This window comes from Thecamonas trahens, assembly GCF_000142905.1.
Source record: "Thecamonas trahens ATCC 50062 unplaced genomic scaffold supercont1.11, whole genome shotgun sequence".
Taxonomy (NCBI): Eukaryota; order Apusomonadida; family Apusomonadidae; genus Thecamonas; species Thecamonas trahens.
The window spans coordinates 127,623-141,826 of record NW_013657669.1 but is presented as its reverse complement, the minus strand read 5'-3'; the positions used below and the strand labels follow the sequence as shown (position 1 = coordinate 141,826).

Below are 14,204 nucleotides of genomic sequence, written 5' to 3'. Positions count from 1 at the left end.
GCCAGCCAAAGCCGGCACACCCGTCTCGAGGACAGAGACCATGTCTGCCGATGACCTGCGGGATGCTGCGCGGTATAACGAGTGTAAGTGGGCGGGTGGGAGGAGGGGAGAGTGTGTGGGAGGGAGGAGAGAGGGGGAGCGAGGGGAGGAGGGAGTGGGCGGCGGATGGCGATGGCAGCTTGCGCAGAAGGAGGGGGGGGGAGGGACAGAGCGGGATGAGGCTGTGGCGGGAAGCGGCTGCTGACTGACGGCGATGGTGGATGGCGGGTGGGCGGATGGTTACAGATGATGATGTGGTTGCGCTCATTGGCGAGGGAGTGGATGTTAACGTGACGGACGCGATGGGCAAGAGCGCGCTGCTGCTGGCAGCCGGGAACGGGCATGTGGAGGTGGTCCGGGCACTGCTGGATGCTGGGGCGAATCCCAACCTGGCGTACACATCGGGCGCGACGGCACTGCACTGGGCGGCGCTCAACGGGCATGCCGAGGTTGTGGCTATGCTGCTCGGCGTCAATGGCATCGACACCACCCTCAAGGACTCGAACGGCCGCACTGCTTTCACCGTCGCCGCCGCCGCCGACCACACCGACATCGCACAGTCCATCCTCGAGGCCATGCCCAACGAAGGCAAGCCGGAGACGTCGCCGGCTGCCGCCGATGATGATGATGACGATGACGCTGTCGAGGCTGCCACCGATGCTGGCGCCAGTGCCAGCGCCGCCGCTGATAACTCCGCCGATGCCGGCACTGCTGCCGGCCCTGCGGCCGCTGCCGACGCTTCCGATGCTTAATGAAATGGCTTGACCCTAGTTCAATTCCTGAGGTCCTGAGGAGGAGTTGGTGAGCGACAGTGTTAAAGCCACAGAGTGACGAAGCAGCGGTAGGCTGCCAAGCATCGAAGCCCGTGCAAGAGTAGATCTGCGATTAGGCGGCAGCTTCCGCCGCAGGATGCCGTCACCCTCATTAGATGGGTCCTTGTAGGCATGGATCGTGCGAGACTGTGATCGAGCCAGCCTGGCATCCGCTCGTCTTTCTCCTTGTCGAAGCGCGTTTGGCGGCGCAGTCCAAGCCACGCTTCTCTCGCTCTCGGCCAGCCAGCCACCCTTTGCCTTGTCCACACGGCAGATGTGGGCATCTCTCAAGCAGCTGGCCCCTGGATGGCTACGGGCTCTTGCCGGAGCGGTATGTGTGGTGGTTCTGTGGTTGTGTGTTGATGTGGAGGGCTGTGTTTTGGGCATGGTGGTGGTGGTGGTGGTTGGGGGGGGGGGGGGGGGGTGAGGTCAGGGATGGGCAGGAGGGAGGCGGCCGGGGGGAGGGGGGGGGAGGGAGGCGAGAGATGACTGACGTGAGGGAATGGGGGGGATGGTCGAATGATGGGAATGGTTTTAGGTGCTGGGACAGGGTCCGATCCCCAAACACATTGCGTTTATCATGGATGGCAACCGACGGTTTGCATCTTCGCAGCAGCTGCCGCGGATCGAGGGCCATGCCCGCGGCTACACCAAGCTGACGCAGACGCTCGAATGGTGCGCCCAGCTCGGGGTGACGACCGTCTCGGTCTACGCCTTTTCGATCGACAACTTTAAGCGGACGCAGGAGGAGGTCGACGACCTGCTGACGCTCGCCGAAGCCAAGTTCCGCGAGCTGCTGGAGCAGCGGACGTTCATCGACAGGCACAAGGTCCACATCCGGGTCGTCGGCGATCTGGACCTGCTTCCGGCCTCGCTGCGCGACGTCATGTGTGCCGTGGAGGCGTACTCGTCGCAGTACTCGGAGCTCACGCTCAACGTGTGCTTCTCGTACACCTCGACCAATGAGATGGCGGCGGCGTGCGCTGCGGTTGCTGCTGCTGTCCGCGATGGCGTTCTCGATGCCGACGATGTCGACGAGACCGCCGTCCACATGGCGTTGGCAACCGGGTCCGATCCGGACATTATTGTGCGGACGTCGGGTGAGATCAGGCTCTCCAACTTTCTGCTCTATCAGGCTGGACACGCCCAGCTTGCCTTTCTCTCTGTCCTCTGGCCTGATCTCTCGTTCTGGGACATTGTCGGCGTCATTGTCCGCTTCCAGACTGCGCGCCTCACCGGATCACTCCCTGCGCCGCCCCCGCCACAGCTTGATTCGCCACTGTCCACGGCGCCTGCTGCCGAGCGGGCGCGCTACGCCCGCCTCGCCGCTTTCCGCGCCCACCTCGCTGATGTGCGCCGCACCTACGTCACCAGCCATGCCGCATCGCATGTTGCTGCCGCGTCGTTAGCGGCGACATCGAATGAAGCGGCAACATCATAGCACGCCTCGACTCCAATTAAAGCCAGCGCTGATAGTTTGTCGCACTAATTGTCGCTAATTGCGCTGTACCACCGATGTGCGGCCGTGGCGGTCGTCGTGGGCAGTGGAAGAGTGAGTCGCGGCTTGCGACGACTCGACCGCGACCAGGGGCCACCCGCGCACTCCTTCCCCTCGCCACCTCTCTCTCTCTCTCTCTCTCTCTCCCCCCCCCCCCCCCTCCCCCTCTCCCCCCTCACACACAGATGGAGACTGGAGGTATGCAAGGAGGTATGCCCGGAAGGGCGTGCATGGACAACGTCACCAGCCATGGCTGCGCCTCGCTCGGACGACTGGGCATGTGTCGCTTCGAGCACCACCACCTCCCGGGTAGCGAGGGGCCCAGCGAGGCGTACCCTCCTCCGCGGCACCTGGCAGACTCGGCCCGCCCGTTCTGCGTGCAGGAGGCTGTAATGGGCTGGTGCTCTCATGGCTTGTACTGCCAGTACCGTCACGGCCCGGCCCCGCGTCTCGCACCCGAGCCCGCGCCGGCAGCCGCAGCTGGCGGGCAAGCCGGCGAGAGAGCCGGTGATGGCGATGGCAATGGCGATGGCGATGGCGATGGCGATGGCGACGACGAGGCGGCTGCAGCTGCGGCTGCCGAGCTAGTCGAGGCCAAGGCGGCTTATGCTGTTGCAGCAGCCGAGTATGCAGGCAAGGCGCAGGAGCTGGCGTGCGAGCTTGTGGCTGTGGACCCGGAGCGGGCGGCCGGGCTGGCGGCGCTGATGGCGCGGCTGAAGGAGTCGATCGAGCCGCGGCCGTCGGACGAGAGCATGCGGCAGGCAGTGTGCAACGCGGTCCATGCGTTTGTGGAGGATGCCATGCCGAATCTGCGGCGCGGGTACGTCTCCACCTCGTCGCTGCATCTGTTCGGATCGTCGGCCAACGGGTTCGGGTCGCGGTCGTCTGACGTGGATGTGAGCATGGAGATGCGGCTGCCGCGCAACCGCATTGCGCGGTCGAACGTCATCTCGAACGTCATCAACACGCTGGGCAAGAAGATGCGAGCAGCACCCGAGTTTGCCCGCGACGTCAAGTGGATTACTGGCGTCAAGATTCCGCTCATCAAGTTTGTTCATGTCGACTCGGGCCTCTCGGTTGACTTTTCGATCGGCAACTCGCTCGCACTCCGCAACACTCGCCTGCAAAAGTGCTACGCCTCGCTCGACGAGCGTGTTCGCGACCTCATGTATACCATCAAGTACTGGGGCAAGGCACGCAAGATCAACGACGCCGCCAAGCGCACGCTCTCCTCGTACGCCCTTACCATCATGCTCTTCCACTACCTCCAGGCCGGCCTCGTCCCGCCGGTGCTTCCAGTCTTGCAGACCATGCCCGGCGGCTCGACCGAAGGCGGTGATCCGGTGCGCAAGCCGCGCCCGCCGCCGACACCGGATGCAGCAGCGGAGGGCGAGAGCGGCAAGGAGGGGAAGGGTAAGGTGCCCGCGCGCAAAGACAAGGGCAAGAAGGCCGGAAGCGGCGGCGGTGACGAAGCTGGCGGTGCGGACTCGGGCTCGCGCTCAGGCTCGGGCTCGGACTCTGGGTCTGACAAGGCCGAAGACGAGGTGACCAAGCCGCGGGTCTTTGACGACTCGTGGAAGCGCGACGAGTCGCGTGACCCAAGCCTGCCGTCGGTGCGGATCAACGGGTATGAGACGTACTTTTGCAACTCGCTGCCTGCAGTCCGGACGGCGTTTCCGGTGGGGGCTAATGCGGCGCCGGCGGCGCAGCTGCTGCTTGGCTTCTTTGACTACTACGCCAACAGCTTCCCGGTGGAGACGCACGTGGCGTGCATCCGGCGCGAACTCGGGCACTCGCTGACCAAGGCCGAGAAGTCGTGGGAGTCGGCCATGCTGGCAGTGGAAGACCCGTTCGAGCTCAACCACAACCTGACGGCCATGGTCTCGGGCGAGTACTGGGAGCTGGTCCACTCGGAGTTTGTGCGGGCATATAACCTGCTGTTTGGCTACCTCACCCGCGCCCCGCATACGCCGGACCGCAGCCCGGACGGGTTTATGGACGTCCTCTGCGCCATCCTGCCCGAGCGCGAGTTCCACTACGAGGCGCCACCCAAGAAGGACGGTGAAGACGGTGGCGGGCGTGGGCGGACCAACTCGTCGTCATCGGCGCAGGGTGGGCGACGGCGGACGTCGTCGACCCACAGCAACAACGGTGGGAACAGTGGTGACCGTCGCAGCGGCCGCCGCCGCGGAAACAGCGGAAGCGGCGGGGGCAACAGAAAGCGCTCGCGCAACAGCAACAACAAGCGTTCCAAGGATGGTAGAGGCCGCAAGTAAATGTCGCTGCCTTGTACAACGATCCACGCTTACTGCGGCGCGGTGAGCCGGCCGACAACAGGCATGCGGACGGTGAGCGTAGTCGAGGCACGGTCAAACTGAGCCATGACCCGGTTGCCGTCGACAGCAAACGGAAGATCAAGCGAGACGCTGCCGAGCTTGAGCTGCGGTGCCGGTGCAATCGAGAGGACGCAACTGGAGAGGTCGAGCGAGAGCGCGAGGTCGGCGGCCGAGCGGACGGGGCGGAGGCGGCCGAGACGTCGATGGTGATGACAAGCTTGGCTGGCGCGCCGGTCGGCCCCGGCACAACGTCCATGACTGGAGCCAGCGGCGTCGGCCCAGCCTTGGCCTTGGCCGTGGAATTCGGCCGCGAAGAGAGGACCTTGGACTTGGAGGCCGAGAGCAGAGCCTCGCCGGTGGCGGCCTCGTTGGCGGCGACCTCGGAGGTGATGATGGCCGGGGAGGTGCCTGCGCGCTCGGCGGCGCGGTCTGCAATATACTGCGGGCGGACAGGGAGGTCCCAGTACTTGCGGTTCTTGAGGAACTTGACGTCTGTGATGGCGAGAGAGTCGAGGTCGATGCCGAGCGCGTGCTTGCCCTCGCAGGTCTGCAGGACGAGCTGTGCAATGAACCAGGCCTTGTCAGGCGCAGCGCGAGCTTCGTCGACAGCCAGCGGATTGAGGACCACGTCCCACACCTTGCACGGCTTGCCTGACTTGTCCACCGCCTCGCGCAGCTCGCCCGACGACAGCGGATACCGCATCGGCACGTCTGACGCGGGCAGGGCGTCGAGGTCGATGCCGCGCGTAGCAGCCTGCGCCGGCGTCATGGGCACCGGCGGCTCGATGCGCTCGTGTGAGCAGACGTTGACAAACAGCTTGCCCTTTCCACCCGGCAGCGCCATCTTGAGCACCAGCCCCGGATCCGGCGCGATGAACACCCCCTTGCCACTGCTGCCCTGCCCGCTCAACCCGCCCTTGGCGTCGCCATCCTCCTCTGCCGCCGCCGCCGACGCCACCAGCTTTGCATAAGTCTCTGGGTCCTTGACTGCCATCTCGTCGAGCTTGTTCCACAGCTCCTCCATGGCTGGACTGTGCGTCGGTGCGTGTGTGTGTGTGTGATTGAGCAAGAGGGGTGTGTCTGACGAAACCCAATCATGGCGACGAGAGATAATGGTGAGTGTCAGCTGACTCGGTCGAGCTAGGCAGGCCAGGCCATGAGCAACTGGATTCTCCCGTATGAGAGCTGATGAAGAGGATTATTCATCCCATGGATGGATCGGGCCATGGAACCAAAGCCGAGTATGCTTCAGATGTACTGGGCAGATGCTGGTCGAATACTGGTAGTGCGCCCGTCTCTGTCGACCCCCTCCCCGCCCCGCCCCCCCGCCCCCCGCCGGGACAATACCTTTCTCCACTGCAGGAGACATGGGCATACCTGATGCAGGCTCTACTTCTGTGGGCAAGCTTGCATCGTCTTTATCTTCGACCACCACCTCTTCTTCTTCTTCTTCCTCCTCCTCCTCCTCCTCGTTGACAAAGTTGTCGCCAACAGCGACTGGTGGTGGTGGCCGGCGGCGGCGGCAGCGGGCATCCACCGGTTTGAGCTCAAGTTCGAGCACGTCAACCTCTTCTTCCACTTTCTCCTCCACTGGCCAAAGCAAGCAGAAGCAGCTAAATGCAGGACTGAGGAGTGCAAACTCGAGCTCTGCTTCGTCGTCGTCGTCGTCGTCGTCGTCGTCGTCGTCGTCGTCGCTGTCGCCAAGCCCGACTCCGGCCCAGGCCAAGGCACATGTGCCTCGGTCCGACCATGTCGACTCGTCGTCGATGTTTGAACATACAGTCTCGCTTGGCTCTGCGGAGCAGTCGCTGCCGCAGTCTATCAAGTATCTGTTCCTCTCGGATGCGGTGACGACGGTGGATGTGTCGGGTCTCGGAGTGACTGACGCTGACTTGGCCTTTTTGGCAACCTACCTCTCCACAGATGCGATCGAGATTGACTCGGACCCCGAGCCTGTGCTGCCGATCGCGCCGCAAGACGCTATTTCTATTGTTATGGAGCTGGACGTCTCAGCGTCGGCATTCTCGGTGGCGGGACTGACCCTACTCGTCGAGGGCCTCTACACAAACTCGGTGCTCCGGACGCTGCTGCTGGATGGCAACGAGATTGACAACCGTGGGGCGCGTGCGCTCGGCGCACTTCTGGCCTCGCCGCACTCGGATCTGCGGCGGTTGAGCCTTGTGGACAACGCCATTGGTGACAAGGGCGCGAGGCATCTTGTGCGTGCGCTGGCACACCCAGCCCGAGACACCGGCGCCATGGGCAAGGCGCCATCGCTTGTGCAGCTTGACATGGCGTACAACACGACTTCGCCTGCGCCATGGGCTGAGCTCCTCCAGTCGCGGACGTGCGAGGTCGAGGTGCTCAACCTCGCGTACAACTCACGGTTCACGGCCAAGGCCTCGGTCCCGCTCTTCCACGCGCTCGCCCAGTTCAACACCTCGCTCGTTGCGCTGGTGCTCGAGGGCAACACGCTCGGTAGCGAGGGCGGAACTGCGCTGGCGCGGGCACTTGCACTCAACGGCACGCTCACCGAGCTCAACGTCAACAAGACTGGGCTGACCGACGGGGCGCTGGCGGAAATCGGTAGTGCGCTTGCGAGGAACCCTTCTCTGGTCATTCTTCAGGCAGCAGGCAATGAGCTTGGCTCTGGCCCTGCGGCCGACAAGGCGGCGCCTGGGACTGTCGGTCTGAGGGCGCTCGGGCGGGCAGTGGCACACAACACGACTCTCCGGGTGCTCAACATAGCCAACAACGCCATCAAGGCCGGGTGTGGCGCCAGCGCGCTCTTTGCACCGCTGGCCGCCAACGCGTCGCTCGAGGTCCTCGATGCCCGTGGCAACGAGCTTGGGCTGGAGGGCCTCTCAGCGCTAGTCGCTGGCGTCCAGGGCAACCTCTCGCTGACCGAAGTCAATGGTCTTGCACCCGACGCATTTGTGGCATCTGCTGGGCGCGCACTCAATGCCACGCATCTGGGCTCGAGCTCGAGCTCGGCGCTCTCGTCGGTGCCCGGAAGCTCCGAGTCGGTCTCGACACCGACGGCGTCGCTGTCGGGTGGATCGCGGCGCAAAAGCGATGCTGGCTCGTACCGAGTCTCGCTCGACGCGCTCGGATCGTCGCTTGGGGGATCGGGCGAGGACGATTCGGGCGAGGGCACGACCGAGACTCAGGAGCTGCGGTCGCACGGGGTCCGGTACGTGGTCGACATGGAGTACGTTTACCCGCCGCTGGACATTGCGTGCAACGCGTTTACGCTCTGGGACGACGGCGTGGTTTCGCTCTCGGACCCGACAGCGACGCTGCTGGATCTTGCGGCTGGGCTGGGCGATGTTGAGCTTGCGACCGCACTACTTGCGACACATTACGTGTCGGGTGCGTCTGTGGAGGACTTTGTGCTCAAGCGGGCGCTGTTGTTTGGGGTGCAGCGACCGGCTGTGCCGCTAGAGATGCTGGCGCTGCTCCTTCGTGGGTGCCTCGCTCGCGGAGTGGCGGTGCGGTATGACGTGGCGGCGATGGCGGCGCTGCGGGCCGGTAATCGGGCGGCGCTCAAGCTCCTGAACGGAGTGGCTGGCGCGTCGCCGCTGTACTGGCTGACGCCGCTGCCGCGGTCGTTGGCAGTTGCGCCGTCGCGGCCGCTGCGGGACTACTTTGCGGCGGCCGGCGAGGCGCTGAGCTCGGTCCTTGTGGCGCATGGGGTCAACGCGCGGCGGCGACGGCTGACACTGCCGGCGCCGGACGTGCTGGATGCGATGGTGCGGGCACTGCCGCCGCATGAGGGCGGGGTGCCGCAGGGCGTGTTTTGGCTCTCACGGACGCTGCACTCGGATCCGTATCTCCGCAACGGGCTGGAGCTCCTAGCGTCTGCGCTGACGGTGAGCACGCGGCCGATTCTCCTTGCGCTACTCCATGCGGCGCGGCCGGGCTCGCGGCTGCCCGTCTTTCGCGAGCAGCTGAGCGCGGCGTACCAGTTTGTGGACTCAATATCCGAGTTTGGGCACGGGTTCTACGGCTCGCTCCTCCACGAGATCGGGACGGCCGGCAATGCGCTTGCAGCCGAGGTGCTCCTTAACTCGCTGCTGGGCGCCGAGGCGCCCGAGTCTATGCAGGGCGGGCTGTATGCGGAGGACGCGCGCGGGCTAACACCGCTCGAGTGCGTGGTGCGCGGGCGCGGCGACGCACTGCGGTTTGCGCACGGAACGCCGTGGGCCGAGCACATCCGGCGCGAGTACGCGAGCGTCGAGGTGGCCTTCCGCGGGAGCATGGACCGAGAGGAGGAGCGCGAGTACTCGCGCGAACGCAACCGGATCTGGGCGGTGCGATATGCGGGGCTCTGGGCCGGGGCGGTGGCTGCGGCTGTGGCGTCGGTGGTCGTTCTGCCTGCGGCGGTGCTGGGCTCTGTTGTGCGGCGGGGCGAGCCGCTGGCGCTGGTCTCGGACATGGCAGACGAAAGGCTCGGTGGGACGCGGCTGTCGTTTATTCCAGGCGAGGCCCATCTTGTGCCTGGCGGTGCGACGAGCAGCGATGTGTCTGCAGTGCTGGGGAGCGAGAGCGAGGAGCAGGAGGCGCGCGAGACGTCCGGCTCCGTCTCGACCTTTGACATTTTGCACTACTCTACGTCGTCGCTGCTCTCACGGGTAGGCTCGTGGCAGTCTGACGGGTCGACGACCGACGGTGAGCTTGTGCTGCAGGGCTACTCGGAAGGCTCTGTGCAGGCGCCGCGCGACTTGCTTGTGGCCAATAGCCGCGGCGACCGGCTGTCGAACGCAGTGCGGACCGAGTTTGCGCGAAGCTCCGGCTCGTGCACCTCGTGCTCGTCGATTTCGTGGCACGCTTCGCCGACGTGGCTCCACGCATGGCTCCTGGTTGTGGGCGTGGGGCTGGCGGTCCTCGTCTCTGCACGCGGGTGGGGCGAGACGGAGGGAGTACGGATGGCAGCGGTGCTGGGCGGATGGGCGTGCGCAGGCGTACTTGTGGTGACGCAGTACGCCGCGTTTGTGGCGTGGTCGCCGCGGGCGTTTGTGGTGCCGCTGCCAAAGGACGTGGCGTGGCGGAGCTCGTTTGCCAACGCTGTGGCGCTGAGTGCACGGACTGCGGAGCTTGTGCAGCTTGCTGGCCTTGCGCTGCTGGTGCATCCGCCGAGCTGGGGTGCCGGAGCCGGGCTCCACCAGGTGCTGGAGAGCATTTCAGGCGGTTCTGCGCGGCCACGCGGGACCGGGCTCGTGCTGCTGCTGACCGGGCTTGGGGTGTGGTGGCTGCTCGGGGTCGGCTTTGTACTGTTCAGCGTGGCCGTTCTGGGCGCGCGCGGTGCGCGGTCGCCGCTCTCGTGGCGGGCGTTCTCGTGGCGGCGGAGCTGGCTTTGGCTCGGACCGCGGCTTGTGGGCGTCGTTCCGCTGCTTGCGTCGTTTGTGGCGCCTGCGGCAGTACAGGGCGGGCTTGTGCCACTGCTCCGACTGTGCGCGCTCGGCGCCGACTGGGAGGTCGACGGTCGGGTGAGCGCGACGGTGCTTCTAGCGGCGGGCGTCCTGCTTGCGCTTTCTGCGTCGAGCGTTGGCCTGTATCTGCGAATGGCGGCACCGCCGACGCTTACCGAGCGGCTCGTTCCGCACGTGATAGTCGTTGAGGTGGTGGGCAAGCTTGCCGGGGTGTTGGCACTGACGTACGCGCCGGCAGGCACAGCCTGGGCGCCGGGAGTGATGCTCGCGGTTGCGGGGTGCGGAGTGGTTGCGCACAGTGTGTCGCAGGCTGCGGTGCAACTGACGGCGCGAATGCGGTGGCTCTCGGTGGTCGGGTACGGGTGTGTTTGCTGGGCGGCGCTCGTCTCGCTTCTGGGCGCCGCTGGCGCTGTCGACGTCTCGACACAGCTCTTTGGCCTTGTTCTCGTGGGCGGATGGGCGGCGTGCGGGCTCGGGCTTGTGGTTCTGGTCTGCGGCCGGATAGTGCGCGGATTGTGGCGGCGGCGGCGGGCCCGGCGACATGATCGCGCGTCGCGCGGGATGACGCGCAAGCCGCGCGGACCGGGCGAGTCGTCGTACTCGGACCGGTATGATCGGACGTCATCTGGCTGGTACTCGGTCAACGATCGTGCGAGCAGCAGCAGCAGCCGGGAGTGCAGCAGTGCAAGCTACACCGCGTAGAAGAGTGAACGAGTCTGTGTATGTTTGGAGGGAGTGATGAGCGGCCGCGCGAGTGGTGGGCGGCAAAGGCAGGCGGAGGGGACGGGCGGTCTGGCGGCAGTGAAAACGGGCACCACTCGACTCGTGCAACTCGGCCCAATCGGCGATGGCAGCGACGTCTGATGATCCTCGTGCGTTTATCACCGACGAGGTGAAAGAGTCCCTAACGACACCGGACTTTGACATGTGGCACTACTCTCGTGAGCAGTGTGTCTACCTCATCGAGTACATGTTCCGTGAGCAGGGCTTTGTGGAGGCCTTCCAGATCGAGGAGGAGATCCTGGAGACCTTCCTCCACACCGTCCGCCATAACTACCACGAGACGCCGTTCCACAACTTCCACCACTGCTTCTGTGTCACACAGATGCTCTATTGCATCATCCATGCCTGTGATGAGGTTGAGTTTGTACGTGTGCCCACGAGGGGGGCGGGGGGGGGGGGGGGGGTTTTTTTGGCTCTCATAACCCGCCGCCCTGGGTTTGGAAGTTCAGGAAGATCACAAACCCCCCCGCCCCCAAAAAAGGACATGGCCATGGGGACGGATGGCAGTGCGTGTGGAGTGGGGGGGGGGGGGGGGGGGAAGGGGGTGGGGACTCACTGGGTATGCGTGGGTGGGTGGCATGTGTGGTATGTGTGGCATGTGTGGTATGTGTGGTATGTGTGGGTATTGGGTGTGTGGTGGTGGTGGTGGCTGGGTGTGGTGGTGGTGGTGCGGGGTTTGTCACTGCGTGGGAACATGGGCGAGTGGGGATAGTTCCTTACGCCGTTGGAGCGGCTGTCTGTGATGGTGGCTACCATCATCCACGATTTGGACCATCGTGGGCTCAACAACAACTACCACATCAACTCGCGATCGGACCTTGCTATCAACTACAACGACCAGTCTGTGCTGGAGAACCATCACTGCGCTACGGGCTTTCGAATCTTGCAGCGGCCGCGGTGCAACATCCTACAGCACCTGTCGCTGGAAGACTACAAGTTTGTGCGCAAGACGGTGATCGCATGCGTGCTCTCGACCGACATGGGCAAGCACTTCTCGCAGCGGTCGCAGTGGCGGGCGGTGGTGGCCGAGTTCAACCCGGAGGACGCGACCCACCGCGAGTGGCTCTGTCGGATGATGGTGTGCTGCTCGGACATTTCGAACGAGGTGCGGCCGTGGTGGGTGTCGCGGCCGTGGGCGACGAACTTGATGGAGGAGTTCTTTGCGCAGTCTGACCGCGAGAAGATTGAGGGTCTTCCGGTCATGTCGTTCATGGACCGCGACCAGGCGCAGCTTGAGGCCGGACAAGTTGGGTTCATCGAGAACATCCTGCGGCCGCTGTGGCAGGAGGCGGCGGAGCTTCTGCCGGAGCTGCAGCCATTCATCGAGCGGATCAATGAGAACTTGGCGCATTGGGTCATGTTCATGCAGCACAAGCGGTCGCAGATCTTGCTCCACGTGGTGGAGGAGTCGCACAAGCCGGGCATTTCGTTTAACGCCGGCGACGTCATTGTGCGGATGGGCGAGATCTCGTCCAAGATGTACTTTTTGCGGGCGGGAACGGTCGAGGTCCGGGCCGAGGACATGACCACGGTGTGGGATACGATGGGCCAGGGCGCGTTCTTTGGTGAGGTCGGCGCGTTCAAGGGCATTCCGCGGACAGCCAACATTGTGGCCAAGACGCAGTGCGAGATCCTGGTGGTCGGGCGCGACGACGTGCTCGAGCTCCTCGATGGCTACCCAAACCATGTGCGGTTCATCGAGGACATTTGTACGGAGCGGCTGGAGAAGCACGCAAAGCGGCAGGAGGCGGCCGAGCTGGCAGAGCACGACCTGATCGAGTTTGCAGGATAACAATTGAAGAAGAGAAGAGATTGGACAGGGCTGGGCGGGCATGGTGTGGTGGGAGGCTCGTTTAGCAGAGTGAGGCTAGTTGTTGACAAAGCAGGACTTGCAGCAGGCGAGCTTGTCAAAGATGCCAATGGTGCGCTTGCGGTTGAGGCCGCGCGAGGCTTTCTTTTCGAGAATAGCAGCGAGCTCCTCGGGGTCGAGCTTGCCGTCGCCGTCGTGGTCAAAGAGGTGGATCATGAGCTCCATCTGAAGGGTGTCGAGCTGGACGCCCGCGACAGCGTGGGCGGCGTGGGCAAAGTCCTCGGCCTTGATGGAGCCGCCCGAGATGGCGCCGTAGAGGGTGATGGCGAGGGCGACCTGGTCGATGGAGCGGAGGAACTTGTTAAAGTCCTGGAACTGCTTGAATGTGAACTGGGCGTTCTTGACGTGGGCCGGGAGGGTGTGGATGCGGTCAAGGTACATGGAGATGTCCTTGGTCTTGGCGTAGCCGATGACGGAGAGAGCAAAGGCAGTAGCCGGGATGGTGCCCGAGTCGTTGACGTCGTAGTAGTCAAACTCGATGTGCATGATGGTGGCACGGAGGCGCGACATAAACTGCTCAAAGACGTCAAACGAGACCGAGCCCTTGCCGTCCTCACCGAAGAATGCGTGGATACCGCGGCAGGTCTCGGTAAACTCGTTCTTGTCGGACATGTGCGTGAAGGAGCGCGAGCCGCCGCGCGAGTGCTGGCCGATGGCTGTTCGGTCCTTGAGCGTCTCCATGACCCGCGAGAACTCGTCGGCGTCGACGGTTCCGTCGTGGTTGGTGTCGAACATCTTGAAAGCAACCTGGAACTCGCTTTCCGGGATGGAGAGGAGCGTGATGAAGAAGAGGTACTCGGCAAACGAGATGAGTCCGTCGTGGTTGACGTCAAAGTCAGCGAAGAGCTTGACGGCGTCGTCCGAGAGCGTGGTCGGCAGGCCCGGCCGCTGCGTGGCGACAGGCGTGATGGCGAGCATAAAGTCGACCGGCGTCATCTTGAGCGAGCCGTCGGCATCCTCGACTGAAGCAAAGTACTCAAAGACCTTCTCGGGTGCCGACATCTGGCGGATGCGGAGCTCGTAGCGGTACTTGACCTCTTCCTGGACGCCTGTGGGAACATGGACCATTCCGCCGTCCTTGTCCTTCTTCTTGCCCTCTGCCGCTGCCGCCGCCACCATCGCCCGCACCTCCCGCACCGCCACCGCCTCGTCAGCCTCCATCTCGCCCATCTGCTCTTGGTTGCTCGCCACCCACGCCGCCAGTCCGCCTGCCCCGACTGCCGCCACCGCCGCAGCCACCACCGCCGAGCTCGTCCGCCCGCTCTGTCCTCCACTCGCCGGACCAGCCACCGATGCCATATGCCTTCTGTGTGTGTATACGTGTGCATGTATGTCGTGGGTGGGTGAGTATGGAGGGGGGGGGGAGGAGGGGAGGGGGGGAGGGGGAGGGGGGGGAGGGCGGCCGTTGGGTTGGGTTCCTTCGGTAGCAGGGGA

The 14,204-nt window shown here is 64.5% G+C and overlaps 7 protein-coding genes across 7 annotated transcripts; 5 read left to right on the top strand and 2 right to left on the bottom strand.

Moving 5' to 3' along the window:
• The first annotated feature begins 26 nt into the window (after positions 1-26).
• Positions 27-871, top strand: AMSG_02977 (ankyrin repeat domain-containing protein 39). Its single transcript, XM_013904867.1, has 2 exons — positions 27-83; positions 286-871. Exons 1-2 carry the CDS (start codon positions 41-43, stop codon positions 789-791), a joined length of 549 nt encoding a protein of 182 aa, XP_013760321.1. The 5' UTR covers positions 27-40; the 3' UTR covers positions 792-871.
• A 254-nt stretch (positions 872-1,125) lies between these two features.
• Positions 1,126-2,324, top strand: AMSG_11736 (uncharacterized protein; the record flags this gene model as incomplete). The annotated part of the gene is made up of 2 exons (XM_013905031.1): positions 1,126-1,182; positions 1,402-2,324. 2 exons carry the CDS (start codon positions 1,126-1,128, stop codon positions 2,290-2,292), a joined length of 948 nt encoding a protein of 315 aa, XP_013760485.1. The 3' UTR covers positions 2,293-2,324.
• Positions 2,325-2,627: 303 nt separating this feature from the next.
• AMSG_11735 (uncharacterized protein) lies at positions 2,628-4,625 on the top strand (the record flags this gene model as incomplete). Its single annotated transcript, XM_013905030.1, has 2 exons — positions 2,628-4,410; positions 4,615-4,625. 2 exons carry the CDS (start codon positions 2,628-2,630, stop codon positions 4,623-4,625), a joined length of 1,794 nt encoding a protein of 597 aa, XP_013760484.1.
• Positions 4,626-4,654: 29 nt separating this feature from the next.
• On the bottom strand, positions 4,655-5,717 carry AMSG_02975 (uncharacterized protein; the record flags this gene model as incomplete). Its single annotated transcript, XM_013904866.1, has 2 exons — positions 4,865-5,717; positions 4,655-4,820 (listed from the first exon to the last, which is right to left on the bottom strand). Exons 1-2 carry the CDS (start codon positions 5,707-5,709, stop codon positions 4,655-4,657), a joined length of 1,011 nt encoding a protein of 336 aa, XP_013760320.1. The 5' UTR covers positions 5,710-5,717.
• Positions 5,718-6,451: 734 nt separating this feature from the next.
• AMSG_02974 (NOD3 protein) lies at positions 6,452-10,832 on the top strand (the record flags this gene model as incomplete). The annotated part of the gene is made up of 1 exon (XM_013904865.1): positions 6,452-10,832. The coding sequence occupies one exon, from the start codon at positions 6,452-6,454 to the stop codon at positions 10,817-10,819; it is 4,368 nt and encodes a 1,455-aa protein (XP_013760319.1). The 3' UTR covers positions 10,820-10,832.
• A 107-nt stretch (positions 10,833-10,939) lies between these two features.
• AMSG_02973 (cGMP phosphodiesterase) lies at positions 10,940-12,719 on the top strand. The gene is made up of 2 exons (XM_013904864.1): positions 10,940-11,264; positions 11,613-12,719. Exons 1-2 carry the CDS (start codon positions 10,965-10,967, stop codon positions 12,690-12,692), a joined length of 1,380 nt encoding a protein of 459 aa, XP_013760318.1. The 5' UTR covers positions 10,940-10,964; the 3' UTR covers positions 12,693-12,719.
• A 17-nt stretch (positions 12,720-12,736) lies between these two features.
• AMSG_02972 (Y67H2A.4a) lies at positions 12,737-14,076 on the bottom strand. The gene has a single exon (XM_013904863.1). It carries the CDS (start codon positions 14,067-14,069, stop codon positions 12,768-12,770), a length of 1,302 nt encoding a protein of 433 aa, XP_013760317.1. The 5' UTR covers positions 14,070-14,076; the 3' UTR covers positions 12,737-12,767.
• Positions 14,077-14,204: the final 128 nt, after the last annotated feature.

Coding starts and splice junctions, on each gene's coding strand:
- AMSG_02972 (XM_013904863.1), bottom strand. CDS start 14,069: ATGGCATCGGTGGCTGGTCCGGCGAGTGGAGGACAGAGCGGGCGGACG.
- AMSG_02973 (XM_013904864.1), top strand. CDS start 10,965: ATGGCAGCGACGTCTGATGATCCTCGTGCGTTTATCACCGACGAGGTG. Junction 11,265..11,612: donor CCTGTGATGAGGTTGAGTTT/GTACGTGTGCCC, acceptor GAGTGGGGATAG/TTCCTTACGCCGTTGGAGCG.
- AMSG_02977 (XM_013904867.1), top strand. CDS start 41: ATGTCTGCCGATGACCTGCGGGATGCTGCGCGGTATAACGAGT. Junction 84..285: donor TGCTGCGCGGTATAACGAGT/GTAAGTGGGCGG, acceptor GGATGGTTACAG/ATGATGATGTGGTTGCGCTC.